The sequence below is a fragment of the Mycena indigotica genome, assembly GCF_014461135.1.
Source record: "Mycena indigotica strain 171206Taipei chromosome Unknown Mind.scaff0002, whole genome shotgun sequence".
NCBI lineage: Eukaryota > Fungi > Basidiomycota > Agaricomycetes > Agaricales > Mycenaceae > Mycena > Mycena indigotica.
In genome coordinates this window covers 3,065,969-3,080,505 of record NW_023503001.1, presented here as the reverse complement: position 1 = coordinate 3,080,505, position 14,537 = coordinate 3,065,969, and the positions used below count along the sequence as shown (strand labels likewise).

The 14,537-nt window shown below is 49.8% G+C and overlaps 5 protein-coding genes across 5 annotated transcripts; 3 read left to right on the top strand and 2 right to left on the bottom strand.

Annotated features, from left to right (window-relative positions):
* Positions 1-39: 39 nt before the first annotated feature.
* On the top strand, positions 40-1,940 carry MIND_00214500 (Major facilitator superfamily multidrug-resistance DHA1 sub-family; the record flags this gene model as incomplete). The annotated part of the gene is made up of 9 exons (XM_037359038.1): positions 40-217; positions 267-361; positions 413-608; positions 660-685; positions 738-811; positions 861-1,020; positions 1,069-1,269; positions 1,321-1,633; positions 1,693-1,940. 9 exons carry the CDS (start codon positions 40-42, stop codon positions 1,938-1,940), a joined length of 1,491 nt encoding a protein of 496 aa, XP_037224133.1.
* A 171-nt stretch (positions 1,941-2,111) lies between these two features.
* MIND_00214400 (Septin-type G domain-containing protein) lies at positions 2,112-3,658 on the bottom strand (the record flags this gene model as incomplete). Its single annotated transcript, XM_037359037.1, has 7 exons — positions 2,112-2,388; positions 2,437-2,810; positions 2,861-2,978; positions 3,031-3,165; positions 3,208-3,289; positions 3,335-3,463; positions 3,517-3,658. 7 exons carry the CDS (start codon positions 3,656-3,658, stop codon positions 2,112-2,114), a joined length of 1,257 nt encoding a protein of 418 aa, XP_037224132.1.
* Positions 3,659-4,996: 1,338 nt separating this feature from the next.
* On the top strand, positions 4,997-8,290 carry MIND_00214300 (uncharacterized protein; the record flags this gene model as incomplete). Its single annotated transcript, XM_037359036.1, has 8 exons — positions 4,997-5,132; positions 5,176-5,280; positions 5,433-5,474; positions 5,521-5,553; positions 5,611-5,727; positions 5,780-5,902; positions 6,254-6,539; positions 6,589-8,290. The coding sequence occupies 8 exons, from the start codon at positions 4,997-4,999 to the stop codon at positions 8,288-8,290; spliced, it is 2,544 nt and encodes an 847-aa protein (XP_037224131.1).
* Positions 8,291-8,726: 436 nt separating this feature from the next.
* Positions 8,727-9,491, top strand: MIND_00214200 (uncharacterized protein; the record flags this gene model as incomplete). The annotated part of the gene is made up of 4 exons (XM_037359035.1): positions 8,727-8,799; positions 8,857-8,867; positions 8,918-9,134; positions 9,178-9,491. 4 exons carry the CDS (start codon positions 8,727-8,729, stop codon positions 9,489-9,491), a joined length of 615 nt encoding a protein of 204 aa, XP_037224130.1.
* A 3,192-nt stretch (positions 9,492-12,683) lies between these two features.
* Positions 12,684-14,436, bottom strand: MIND_00214000 (uncharacterized protein; the record flags this gene model as incomplete). The annotated part of the gene is made up of 9 exons (XM_037359034.1): positions 14,278-14,436; positions 14,046-14,220; positions 13,959-13,995; positions 13,701-13,906; positions 13,511-13,653; positions 13,419-13,459; positions 13,223-13,365; positions 13,083-13,168; positions 12,684-13,028 (listed from the first exon to the last, which is right to left on the bottom strand). Exons 1-9 carry the CDS (start codon positions 14,428-14,430, stop codon positions 12,684-12,686), a joined length of 1,329 nt encoding a protein of 442 aa, XP_037224129.1. The 5' UTR covers positions 14,431-14,436.
* Positions 14,437-14,537: the final 101 nt, after the last annotated feature.

The following is a 14,537-nucleotide window of genomic DNA, read 5'->3' as shown; positions in this document are numbered from 1 at the left end:
TGAGGAAACAAGCATGCCGGAATCTCCCAACCGAGGTTGATGCAAACCAGTTGGGGCACGGAGATCAACAGCGCGAGAAGCATTTCTTCTTTCCTACCTCTCAGTACCCAACAAGGAGCAATGGAGGAGCCTCAAGCTGTGGCCAAACGGCGCACGCCGCTGCCAAAATTTCAGGTCTTCATTCTCCTGTTCATCCAGTTCGCAGAGCCAGTTACAGGTGGGGCCACGTTTTACGGCCCCTTTGGTCGGCTGACGGAATGAAACAGCGCTGGTCATCTATCCGTTCATTATGCAGTTCATTCGCGACATTGGTATTACGGGAGGGGACGAAAGCAAGACTGGGTATTTTGCCGGCATCATTGTGCGTCTCCAAACATAAAAAAAAACAAGTCCATCTAAGCTTGCTTTTCAGGAATCGGTCTTCTTTCTGGCGGAGTGTTTGACCGTTTTTTGGTTCGGTCGTGCATCCGACCGTTATGGGAGGCGGCCAGTTCTGCTATTCGGGCCCTTCGGCCTCGCGTTATCCATGCTTGGGTTCGGGATGTCGAAATACTTTTGGTCGATGGTCGTATTTCGATGCATGCAGGGAGCTTTTAACGGGAATATCGGTGCGTTGTGTTGGGTTCTTGTGTGAGCGGCTTGCTGAACCACAATGAAAGGCGTGGCGAAAAGCGTCATGGCTGAGGTAAGTTTCATCTATCTACTTTATAAGCTAGTTGCTCAGCCCCAATGTGCAGATTTCGGACTCGACTAACATTGCCGAGATCTATGCACTGCTGCCCTTGATGTGGACGGCCGGTGTTACGATTGGGTACGAAGAGAGTCGGCCCTTGAATGTTGAGGTTAACCCACTCTTCCAGGCCGTTTATCGGAGGGACATTCGCTAATCCAGCAGCGACATTCCCTGGTTCGCTGGGGAAAATCCATGTTTTCCAACAATATCCCTATCTTCTGCCCTGCGCCATGGCTGCGTCGCTGGCTTTCCTTGCATTTACATTTGGATTCCTGGGGCTGAAGGAGGTGCGTTTCCATGTCGGAGTTGCGATACTAATCTCACTGTTGCTTCAGTCACTTCCTTCCGCGATCGCGAAGCAGAAGAAGTCCCGTCAAGGCACGGAGACAGAACCTTTACTTAGTGACAGCGAAGAAGTATCCGGCGAGGAGGCTTCGATCGACTCTCCACCCCCGTTGCGCGAGCTGATCACCCGTCCCGTGGTTATTGCGCTCACAAACCATGCCTTCCTCTGCTTTTGTCAGATGTCCTATGATGTGAGCAGTTTCGGCTTTGCTTGCCCCGAACGACGTGCTAAACGCACCTAGGTCATGATTCCTCTTGTCTACGCAACCCCCATCGAACTCGGAGGGCTTGGGCTCACCCCACAGTCGATTGGCCGAATTATGGGTATCATCGGCTTCGCCAATGTATTCACCCAGACCCTACTTGCTCCTAAACTCACGCGTCGATTCGGAGCACACATGGTCTTCCGCACCACGTTCATTCTCCTTCCAATCGCTTTTCTGGCGTACCCCCTGCTCAACCACTTTGCTCGCAAAGCAGGCAGGGTCGACGGCACCGTGATCGCCATTATGGCAGTCCAGCTCAGCGCCAGCTTCTCTATCTTCCCGACATATGGCGAGTTTCTTCTTTACTGTCCTGCGTTCTCCATGACAAGCCTCTGACTACGACACTAGGATGCACCCAAATATTCCTTGCCGATGCAGCACCACCCAACGGTCTGGGAGGCGTCAACGGAATAGCTCAAATGGCGTCTTCAACCCTGCGAAGCATTGCTCCGTCACTTGTCGCTTCTCTGTTTGCGACCTCCGTATCATACAACCTTTTAGGAGGCAACTTGGTCTTCGTCGTCTTGTTTGGTCTGTCGCTCTGCGGCTTGCAAGCGACCTTCCTTCTACCGAAACAACTAGGGTCAGAGAACTGATTGTGATCTTGCAAAAAAAAAAAAAACATAAGTTACAACACGATCGTTAGGTATAAGTCATCACAACTCGATAATACATAGTTACCATCCAGATATCATTCCGTCGTAAAATCTCAGCGTAAAATGTCGTTTGGTCCGTTAGCGAAAACTCCCTTTCTTGCGCTGTAAATTTTATACTGTCAGTCCATGCACCACCCAATAAAAGGAATAACTCACTACATCTGAAGAACCGCTTTCGAGTTGCTTCTTTTTCTCCATCAGTTGGTTCCACTGTTTGGTCATCGCTTCCTTCATCTCTGTGTGACGCGCGTAGAGCTCGACCTCTGATTGCTTCAGTTTCTGCTCTTGCAGCTCGACCTTTTCACGGAAAATCTCCTTCATCGTGGCCTCCATTTTGGCAAGCTTGGCTTCATGCATAATACGGTCTTCTCGCAGTCGATCAGCAGGGCTGTGTTGATCAATTGGGGTAGATATCAGCAGAAAGATTTAGATGTACCTGACTTCGTCAAAGACGGAATGATCTTGTGCCACGCCCAGTTCAAGCATTCGTTGTGTGCGCCAGGTCTCGTAGAGCACATCAGCAGTCCGTTCTCGCAGCGCTTCCATGTGCGAGTGAACGAGCATCCGGCGAAGCAGGATAAAGTCGCAGTGGGACGGGTCGTCGACGTCGACTATGCCCCAAGGGTAACCCCGACCACGGATAAGCCGACCGTTTGAGGCGCGAAACGTCTTGGTTGGGTCTGCCCCGACAACAGCAAACGGAATCGCACGAGCAATGGCTTCCGTTTCGGCAATGTTCTCCTCGTCTTCTTCGTCGTAGATTGGTGCTTGGAAGATACGAATCCCATGGAATGCAAGGTCGGAAACAATCTGAAAATTTACGTCAAAACTTGGTCCCCAGAAGCTATTGCTCAACACACCCTCTCCTTGAAGTCCGCGACTTCGTCTTCCGTCATAGTGTCCGCCTTTGCAATGACAGGGATAAGATTGACCTTTTCGTGTAGCCGTCGCATGAACTCGATATCAATTTGCTTTAGCCTCGGCATTTCGTCAGCAGAATACGCGAACGAGTGCATAGCTGGGAACACACGAGTGACCGCTGGGTTGAATGAAGTAGATGCAGGCGTGTATTCTTGTGTCGATTATCTTCTTGCGTTTGACACTATTTTCTTGGGTTAGATACGCTTCGTAGCGATCTTCGATGGTTTTCAGTATCGGGTCCCAGCTGGAAATTAGAGACAGATATACGCTAACAGTTACAACACACCAAGAACCATTATTGACCAAGTCCCCGAAGCCAGGGGTATCCACGACAGTCAATCGCAACCTCACGCCATTCTCCTCGATATCTGTTCAACGTCTGAAAGCAGGTCCAGGGCGCGTTTTTATCATACCAGCGTGAATGTTGTCGATGGCTACAGTTTTAGGTCGTTCCGCTGCTGGGTGCAGGGATTCTCGAGGTGGACAGATAGCCAAATTGAAGAGCGTGTTTATCAGAGTCGATTTACCAAGCCCGGATTCTCCTGCATGTGTCGTTGAGCGAGGAAACAGATTTCTTCACTTGTATTCCACGCACCGACGACCATTGCAGTGAGTTGAAAGCCATCCTTGATACTCTTCCGTCGGACTTGATTAGGCAAGTTTGAGAAACCGACATGGCCGGTGATTCTCTTGCGTACAACGGGCACGGGAGAGGAGAGGGAGTCCTGGACTGTCATGACAGAAACCAGAGAGTGTGTTAGGAAGATTTAGGCTGACGGTTACAAGCAGCGCATGTTGATCTCAATGATTCTCGGCGACCATCGTATGCGGCAGTGATAAGTAACACAAGTGACTGCCTTGTTCTGCCTCGACTTTCTTGATCCATTCATTTTTAACTCAAACTTGCTGAGCGCAGCATGGCCCAGACAACAGCGTCGCTTTTTTCACTCCACTTCCACCATGCGAAAAATAACCCGCTCTTCAAGTGCAAAATCTGATGAGACGAAATCACGCATTTCAAAGGTCGCAGTCCCACAGTTGGCTGCCAGTGGTGGCTCGTTTGATTCATCTCGGACTGCTGCTACCGAGCCTTCAGAGTTAGAGAGTCTCTGCAAGCATCTACTCTGGCCGCTTATATCCCGCTGATACTCTTCTGACTGCCAGTAAAGTTCATCAACGAAAAGCTCCCCCCAGCGATCCACAAAGAGGCTGAGCGAAAATCGGCAACAGTCCAGGAGATGTCCCTGTTACGACAAGCCAATCGTGATGGTGAGCATTCGCACCGCATCTGACCTCGTTGCTCACGAAGGATCCAGCCAAGATGGAGTACGATGGTCTCCAGGCTGAATTAAAGAATGGTACGCAACAATGGTTTCTGAAGATACAAGTTGGCTAATGTTTCCCTCCAGCGAAACAGGAAATCGACAAATTGCAACGAGAGGGTAGTGCCATTTCAGCTCAAACCCGCACCTATCTCAAGCATTCAGTACTCGCAAAAGACAGGCAGTTGCTAGGAACTCAGACTAAGTTAGTTGCTCGTAAGTCACTTGTACATATTCTTTTCGTGCAGTATGTACTTAGAAAATCACAGAACAAGAAGAGACCAAGAAATGGACCCAGCGTTACAATGATTGCTCAGCGCTCCTTGGAGACGCCAAACGGACATTTAAAGAAATGGGGAATGCCCTGGGAATTGCGGGTGATGCTTGTGTGCGAGCGCAAACGGCAGATATAGAGCAGGAGCCGGCCGATGGTATGCTTACTAGAGTTTTTTTATTGTGCTATATTGACTTAAACTGATTGAACAGCACGACGCGGGATCAAGCGCAAACGCGGAAGTCTACCATGATCACCCTCGTATTGTTTTTCCAAAGGAATCGCATCCCGCTTAGTTAAAATCAAGCCCGAGTGGAAATGGGGCAGTCAGTGTTCCATACGTAGATGAATGTGTATCCGTTCTTGTTCTTAAGATTAAGATTTCGCAAGAGCTTTTGTTTCACTGGCCAGCCCGCTCGCTTACATATGCGAAGCGTTCTTGCTTCTTCCTATAATCTTTGAACGGGTTTGGCAGCAGAATGCAGGGTCTCCCTACCCCTCCTGACAGTCGAGCAAGCGTTGCTTCGAGCACACCCCATTCACTGGCAGCAGTAAAGACCATCGTTAACCCCAACGACACGAGTGCAAGTACATTTTCGCAAATTCCAGACCTCGGTAGGTTTTCGTCTTTGTTCTTCGTTGACCAACGCTGGTGGAGGATGCCTTATTATGGAAACACTTCCCCAAATGTTTCAAGAAGAGACCCATCGTAAACTTGCTACAGTTGAAGAGATCAAGCATTTGAGAGCGGAGAACCAAACGGGTGCGTACCTCTATTAAACATTGTTCCCGGAAAACCGGTGTTCCTCAGTGAGACCGTGCCGTGGAATGCTATCTTTTCCTTCCAGACCGTGCCATTTTCCGATACACATCCCTCGTGCTTCACGTCTCTGCGATTTTCTGACTTGTCTCAAGTCAAGACCTTATGCGATAGTCTCAAGGAAGAGCTAGCCAGAAGTAAGGGCCGTCAGCTCTGCACTGAGCAGACTATCATATCCCACAGTGACCCAAGACACTGTCAAGCTACAAGAAGAGTGTTGAGTCTTGTCCTTTGCTTGCTGGGTTCTCAACTGATCGTTTTTTATCTAAACAGTGAGCGCAAAATCCCGAGAGAGTGATGAATGGGCACTTCAAGCGAAGGAATGTCAGGCCCTGTTAGCTGAAGCGCAAAGCAAAATTTCTGGCATTGCCAAAATCGTAGAGGCATCAGGTGTGTCGATTTCAAAGGGAGCCTTCACATTCAAGTTTAACCCGTACAATAGACCAAAGCGATCGTAATTCAGAGCAGGTTAGAGACACTAGAATGTTGATCCGGATCCCACCTCTTCCAATCAACAATTCGGAGAGTTCAAGCGCGTATGGCCCACCATACCGCACTAGCGCTAGTAAGCGTCAGGCCAAGAGTCCGAGTCATCCAATTGGCCCAGCAACAACGTCGTCCTCGAGAAAGAGAAGAACATGTGTTACATGCAAGAGCAGTGAATGCAGCGGAGCATCACGGAGAAATCGCTGTCTGCTTTGGGGTGTTGGACTTCTGCCTTAAACTGTTCTTGTGTTTTCTTGTTACCGTCAACGCATTTTGAACGATTTGATATGGCAATGCTGAACAAATGAACGAAGATATCTTCTCCAGCGGCGGGATCTAACAAGTCCAGCCAGGGGGCGGGTTTGTTCCTTACTGGGATGATATTTGCTGCGCCTCATCGTTGTTGTGGTTTGAACTTCAACTTGGGAAGATGACCAATCAGCCTACTTTAGTCATGATGGTTGTCGACGTCGCTGTGAGAATTGGCACTTTCCCTTTCACCTGTTTGCGTTTCTTCTCCTCCTCAATGAGCTGGCCTCTCTGTCGTCGCCTATGTCCAAGACGCCTTTGACCATCCATGTCGTGGACGCCCTCGACTGGCCCCCTCTCCAGGACTACCACATCAACACCCCTGGCTCTCTCTTCCCTCGCAGTGTGAAGGACGGCGACGATGGATTCCGTCTGACACCGAATGGGCCGTCAGACTGGAATGTAGAGTGTGTAGTGCCCCGAAAAAACAATGACCAGCTGACCGTTTCTGTGTAGCAGCAGGACACCGTCATCGAGCCATACTTTTGGCTTCCCGCTTTCTCCTCGTTCACCCCAGCTTCGTTCTCGGCGTAAATCTGCTGCTTTATCCACCCACCTTCTTCCTCCAAAAACACCATTCGAAAAGCAAAAGCACCGACTTCGGCGGTACACTGCTGCTGAAACGCAACTCGCTCGTATATCGGATCCAGTTTCACCTTCGCCTGCCGAGCTTTATGCGTCTGCTCTCAAATTCAGCGTTCGCTCGCTGGCTTTGCGTATCTTCGAAGCGCAACAAATGCTGAGAGAAGTAACTCGAGAGAAGAGACAAGACACGGCGAGGTGGATGGTCGAGCATCACGTCGCTGATTTGGAACTCCTTCAGGGCAACCTGAAGACCGAGCTTAACCATGGCTCGAGATCCAAAGTCCAACCGGATGACGACCAGAACGATACCAACCTCGTTCGTTTCCTTGGAAGCGCCAAGGTAGTTCCTGTATTTACACGTCGAGTTCGCCGCCCACAGCCACAAAACCGGATACTCGCTGCTTCTATGGTGGAGAGTAGACGGATGGCCTCCAGCTCACCAATGCAACTGCAAACTCAGTCGTCATCACTTCCTCGGCACGATCCTCGTAGCGAATGGTCCTGGGAGACCCGTATTCGCACTGTCCTTCTTTATCCCAACCCTAAGCCGCCACAATTACCACTTTCATCAGTCGAATCCAACCTTAATATTTCCAACAGCAGTCGAAGCACCACCGAAACTTCGACTTCTTCGTTCTGGACCACCACTCCGACAAGTGAAACCTTCAATTTCAGTCCCATCGACGAGATTCCAGACCCAGACACGCCATTGTCCGAGCTCAACGATATATTCGAAGAGGATGAAGATGAAGACATGTATGAGGACTATCCCACGTTCAATCACAACTCGGCGTATTCGCGTCCTTGGAAGCCGTCTGTTCCTGTTCCAACTGCAAAGCCAGCCGCGCCACCTCCACTTGCAACCAATTTCTCTCCCGATGTGACTTATGGCTGGTTAGCGGACCCATCGACTTGGACCTCACCTTCAACTTGGCAGGGCGACGGTTGGGAGGTCTCGTCACCATCATCGTCTCATTCTCGTTCGTCCTCTCTCCTGGAACCTTTGTCTGCCTCGACCATTTCACCCTCTTCACCTTACCAATATGGGTATCCTGGGTACAGCCAAACACCCTATTCAGCAGCAACTGCACCAAATCCGCGAACTCCAACCCGCGATCGGTCGCAGTCTTCCTCTTCTCCATCACAAAGTCGGTCTAGTTTCTGGGCATCCATACCAGGGCGGCACCGACGGTTACAATCGCTCAAGCCAGTTTCTGCCGCTGAACGAGAATCATATGCTGTAAAACCACTTCCTCCAGCACCTGGACAAACGGCCACGCAATTGTCGACACCCATAACGCCACAATCGGCTCCCCTCCTCGGTTTTGGTACATCCAGTCATCGGAAGGAGAAGGATAAGGAGAAGGGACTCAGCTTCATTGCAGGCCTTGTGCGAAAAGCGACTCTTTCGTCTCACAACCGAGTAGACGATGTCGCTGAGCCTAGTCCGACCCTGTCGGACACGAGCTCAGTGTTCAGCTTTGGCATGGGTCAGAATAAACTCCGCAAGCAGCGGAGTGGACTTCGTCGAATGAGCAGTCAGCGAAGCTTGACAACAGCCAGCATCGTTTAGGCGCGAGTGTTATTATTATCTACTGATTTGGTTTTGCCTCTGCGTACATTGGTCTTCTACACCTCCATATTCTTATACTTATACGCTCCTCATCATCTTGCATGTACAAGTACTGACCCACAACTCGCATTGCCCTTGGCTTGACTTCAGACTTGTCTGTTTAGTGGGATGAGTCACGCTGTGACATTGTTTTTTTTGACATCTTCTCAGTGTTTTGAAGATTCACATCTACAGGCAAGACTATCATGCAAGACCAGCGGGAACGGAGGGTGCTTCCTTCAAGCAATAGCAGAAGTGGAGGGTTGAAGTAAATGCACCCAGCTCAAACCAGTGCCGATGACTGTCAAATCATGATGCGGTACCGCAACTTTCTCAAAACTATGGAACCTTATGGAACCATGGGAGTGACTCACGAAACTTCTTTCCGCTTGCCTTCATGCGTCAGACCCCTTCTCCGCTGCTGGGCGATGGTCGGGGTGTCTTCCGCATCCATGTTGTTGGCAATGCCGGTAAATCACTAGTATCTTGCTTTGAAGATAGAACCAACTAAGGACCAACGCGCCCAGGTTCAGGCAAGGTACAAATCAGTATCTGGACGTTCCAATGTGTATCTTGAGCAACTTCCAGAGCACGCTGAGCCGGGAACTCGCCAGAATTCTCAACATTCCGTACATTTGTCTGGACGAGCTTTTCTGGAAACCTGGCTTTGAAATGGAAACGGCCGAGCAATTTCGGGTCAACGTCGCAAATGCGCTTGCGAATTGCCCAAACGGCTGGGTCGTCGATGGAGACTTTCGCCGTCGGATTAGCGACATCGTCGACACTCAAACTACTGACGAGATTTGTGCGTCGATTTTCTTTTACTCAATGCTTGCCTACATGAATAGGGCTTGATCTTCCACTTGCGCTGTACCTCCCTCGACTCACAATTCGTACTTTGGCTCGTCTTTTTGGACTCGCCGAGCCATGTCGGCCTGGCTGCGAAGAGACACTCAGTGTCTTTTTCTCCCGCGAAAACATGATTTGGTGGTGCATCACAAATCATGGTGTCGTGCGCCAACGTGAAGCTGCCCGCTACGAAAAGATGGGCAGAGAAGAAGGCACGGATGTTGAGAATCGAAAGATGCGTCGCATTGGCGGCTGGGGTGGGCAGCTGAGGGCGTGGTTAGAGGAAGTCCGCGACATGCGCCGTGGCCATTGAGTCATCAAGTTCAATCTTACATTGTGTACTACATCAATGGCCAAAATCCACAGATGTGTTTTTTCTTGAAAGCCGTACGCACAACGTGACCGTGTAGCCTTCTCTGTTTGCCAAGGGATGTTCAAGATGACATTACCCCCTACGGAAACACCCGGAACGATGACTGGCGGACTTGACATCAGCGCATTCCGCATTCCGGTCATGAATAGCTCCGACAAGTCCTCATGACTCAAATCCAGGAGCGATTTCCTTTGTCAAGCGGACGAGTAAAGGCTCATGGTTTATGATAAAATATTTTCCTACTTTCCTCCATAGCAAGCCAGCTATAGCTAAAATAAACCTCAGGTTATATCTGGTATTCGCAAAACTGATTCTTGTCCAATGTCACAAGTTGTTCGCATTTTTTGGCTCTTCATCATCGACGCCCACACTGGACAAGAATCGACCGGGCGAATCTAAGGACAAGCTTCCCACGCTGCCGATCAGCAAACGGAACGCGGAACGTCTAACGCCGTCGGATTCAGGCAAGTTCAAGGCCGAAAGAAAAATGGGAAACTAAAGAAGAAATAGTCGACTGTAGTCTGCATGTGATGATTTTGACGACTTCGAAACAAGACCACGCCAACTTGGCGGCGTGGCGCACAACCGAGCTTGAATCAAACTCGATCTCGGTGTTTCGGGCAAGATACGGCCTATACGAGTCTGTCCTCACTTGTTATTTACCCTTCGTCACCGAACGCCTACGAATGTCGGCCCCCTTGCAACGGGAGAAAGGTTTTATCATGATGGCTGTGTCTTAATTCTCCAACGGCACAGTCTATAGCCGTCGACTTGGACAACGAAACTGTCGTTCCCTGCCTCGTTCTCTCGCATCAGGATGAAACTGTTCACGCAGCACATCTAGAAGCGCTCAGAAGCGACTTGTACGCAACAGGAATTGTTGGGCTGTGATGAACTTTTTCGTCGGGGACTCCAAGGTATGTAAGAAACGGAACCCCGGACCTAAAGAGAGGGGCATGAACACTTATCCGGACATCGTCTCCAAAGGAACCCACGGGGCGGCGCATTCTCCGTGTTCGTTTTGCAAGGTGCCCTGCAGCTTGCTGCTTGTTGCACCTCCATAAGTAGTAAGTTCCTCGTAAGGTTTATCGTTGACAGTGACTATCGAACGGAGCAGACCTTTACCACATTCTCTGCGATGCCGTATAGGTATTTCGGGAAAAATTATTTGAGCGTGCTTGAGTGGGTTGTTGTGTTGGGATCAAACACAGGCGATCAGCTGGCCGAACATATCAAATAATATGCGTGACAAGTTCCTGGGCGCAACCGCAATGGAAAATCCTATAAAAGCTCTTGCGGGGCCCCGCAAGAGCTCCCCGTTCGCTCACCTTCTACCATGGCCACCATCCTTTCCAACGCGAACTCCCAGAAGATCGTGTACCGCGACCAAGTTCGTCCTCGATCGGCCGCACTGCAGCGTTGGGAGCGTATTCGTCATGGACCTGCTCATTGGTTTGTCGAGTGCCTCTCAGAGGCGGTGAGCTTTTTGTTTGTCCACATCGTTATGGTACTCACAGCAGTTATTATAGTTTGGTGTATTCTTCTAGTTCGTCTCCGATCTCACAAATCTTCTTGGCTCACTGACGCTTCGCTATAGCTGCTATGCGGGTGTGGGCTCACAGGCCATCTTTGTCATTGGACACCTGACGCAACAAGAAGGTCTTGGGTGTACGGACGTTTCTCGTAAAACTTGACTGTCCTCTAATCACGACTCTTAGCACTTTTCCAAATTGGTTGGGGATACGCAGCTGGAATCATGCTTGCTATAACCTGCTTCTCGGCAACATCGGGCGGTCACTTCAATCCCTGTGTCACCATTTGCTATATGCTCTTCAACAAGTTCCCGATCACGAAAGGCATCCGATATATTATCGCTCAAATCCTGGGAGGTTATATTGCTTGCCTCTTCGTTTACCTGCAGTATAAACATACCCTCAACACCATTGAAGCCGCATTACCTGCACCAGCCCTTGCTGCCGTCCTATACACACCCAACGGACCAGCTGGAATCTTCGCCAACTTCATGCAGCCCGGGGCCAGTGTGGGTCTCGCCTTCGTGAACGAGTTCATGGCGGTATGCATATACCTTGGGGGGTCAAATATGCGCAATTGATCTTGATGACTAGGATTTCTTCATTGGCTTGGTTCTTATGGGCGCCACCGACCCAACCAACGCATTCGTTCCTCCTTCTTGTGTTGCACCTATCATCTCTCTGGCATACGCATGTGCCATCTGGGGCTTTTCTGCAAACGGTCTTTCTGCCAACAGCGCTCGTGACTTGGGTGGACGTTTTGCTGCATTCACGATCTGGGGTACTAAAGGTTAGTTGTTTGTTGGACCCGGCTGCATCTGAACCTGACCGGACTTCCTAGCTGTTGGCAGAAGCAGCGGCTACGCCGCCATTTCAGCATTGACCAACATTCCGGCCACCATTCTCGCGTTCCTCGTCTACGAGTTCATGTTTGTTGATTCGGACCGTGGTAGGTTTCTTGTTGGGTTCTTGGATGTTTACTCAAAACGACCCAGTTGTTCCACAGGGTAACCGCGAGTTCTACGACGTCCACGTTCTTCACCGGCGCCTCCATACCGCCAACCATGGCCACCTCCCCAAAGATGCTGATGCTGACTCCGCTAGCAGCTCCGCCCGCAAGGAGATGGTCGGTACCGTGGAACGCGTATAATTTTCAAAAAGTCGTTCTTTTGGTTAACAATTTATTGTACTACCTTGCGTCATCTTGCGCTGCTAGTTTTGACCCGTGTACACATAATATAGTTGGTGCAAGGTCTTGCGAGGCTTTAGGTTGCTCTTTTCTGAGAAAAGTTGCTCGCCAGTGTTTGAAAGATTAAGAAAGGAAGCAGATTCCAAGAGAGCCCAGTAGTATTGGTGGCAGGAAATTTGCTGGCAATGGATATGGTTATCAACCAAAAGTTCGAGTAACAATCAGTGTGACCAAGTTGCATGTGAACAAAACGCGGACTTCAACTCGACTCGGCAGCCTGAAATCGCACTGGCACGGTATGGAATGGTAGTGTACAGCGCGCCAGTCCTACAAACAAATGAATACAGCAACTTTGTAGTACAAGACTAAAAAGAAAAGATCAGAGAGTAACTAAGCCATTCAAGTTCAAGTTCATGCGGAGGCGGCAACAAGCTGCAAGCCCATCGCTACTCGTGCGGCCTCATTTGCCTTTCCCAGCGCTAAATCATCTTCGCTTCCCAGTCCGACAAAATTAACCCCAGTGGTTGCAACAGGGAAATCTGGTGGAGGGATGCCCGCCCGGAAAGCATCCGCTTGACGGGCGATATAGCGCTTGTTTGCTGGAGTAAGAGGTACTGATGGAATATACATAACCGCTGAGTCTTCGTTTCCGTTGTGCTCGCGCTCTACAGAATGCACGACATCACAATGCCAGAAAACTGTGTCGCCTGGGTTGACCGCGGGGACCGAAGTCATGGTCTTGTTGAGGGAAAGGTGCTATGGAAGTACTCTTTGATCAATCAATAATCATTTGGACGCATTGACGCTTACCGGATGTAGTTCTTCGGTAGGGTGCAAATTGAATCCAACCTGCGTCTGCCGTTTGAAGACTCCAGCAATCTCTGGCGTGGTGAGATCTTGATTAAGAGCATTTTCATGTCAATCCATTTCCACACTCTAATGAAACCTACCGAATACCCAGTTCTTTACGTCCCAGATTTCCTTCGAATCCGGAGCAACCAATGGGCGAAAGAAAGGACGAAGAATGATGTAGGCGTTTGAGAGCAAAACGTCAGGGAAGACTTTCAATGTGCCATGCCCGGGGGCAGTCGCGCTGCAGTTAACTTCATTAAAGCTCGATGGAGCATCTAGCATTGGAAAATCGACCTTAGCGCCAGCCATCCTTGAAATGTGCGAAAAACACTTGACTACCTGAATGTAAGCCGCATTGGAAAGAGACAAATAGTTGCTTCACACACTTGATTGGGGCGTTGATAGAGAGACGTCCTTGCCTCGAGTCTGGGTTCGAGAACGTATGGATCATGCTTTTTCCACGATCCTGCGAGAATGTCTGAGAAACACGACCGCATTTTGATGTCTTGCCAGCGCTCAATGGTACCGCCTGCGAATGAATATCAACCCTTATTTCTTTGCCAAAATTCGGCTCACCATCTATATGTGGCGGATGAGCATTCCATTCGAACCCGGGTCGTCGAATTCTAAATCTATCTGCGTAACTGAGAGGGGTCTTGAGATCAACGCCTGCCAAAGTTGACGCGTTGCTAGTCCCAGTAGGCTGGTAAAGGGTGTTCAACCATGTTGTTGCAGCCAGCATGTTCGGGTGTGCACGAGCTTCAAGTTGACTTCTAGTCCAACTGCGAATAAGTTCAGTAAGGTATATCAACCCTGCTACCAGATAAACGCAACTAAAGATGGAAAAACTGTTTGTCGTCTTCCGGGAAACCTGGCGCTGAAGGTTAGTCACGTTATATATAATCGACAGACGAGGCCCACCCTCAGCTTGGGGATTCTTCTTGACGAATTCCTCGAGTTCTTCCTTCCAAAGACGAGCTTGTTTGTCGTCGATTACGTCCTTGATAACGACTGAACCTTTGCGCTTGACTTCAGCAATTTGCGCTGCGCTCAAACTCCCCGCTTGAATATCAGCAAACGATACTGTCGGGATGTACTATTCGTTCTTTAGTAAATCAAGCCACGAAGCAGCGAAGATGGACGGGAAACATACACTAGGTCCTTCCTGAGCTATAGTGTTGGTTACAAGTTGGAGTTCCGCGATAATTTCAGCCCAAGCTTGAGTGGCCTTTTGCTCGAAGTCAGGTCCATTCTCGGCGGCGATGGCTGCTTTGATATCTGCGAAAGTAGCTTCGTCGGTGCTCATGGTGAGAGTTGGAAACAAGCCTTGCGGCAATAGTGTGGCTCGGCCCGATGGTCCGGGGAATTTTGAGCCGCCGAAGCGATGGCCGTACATAAATTTACATGCAAGGG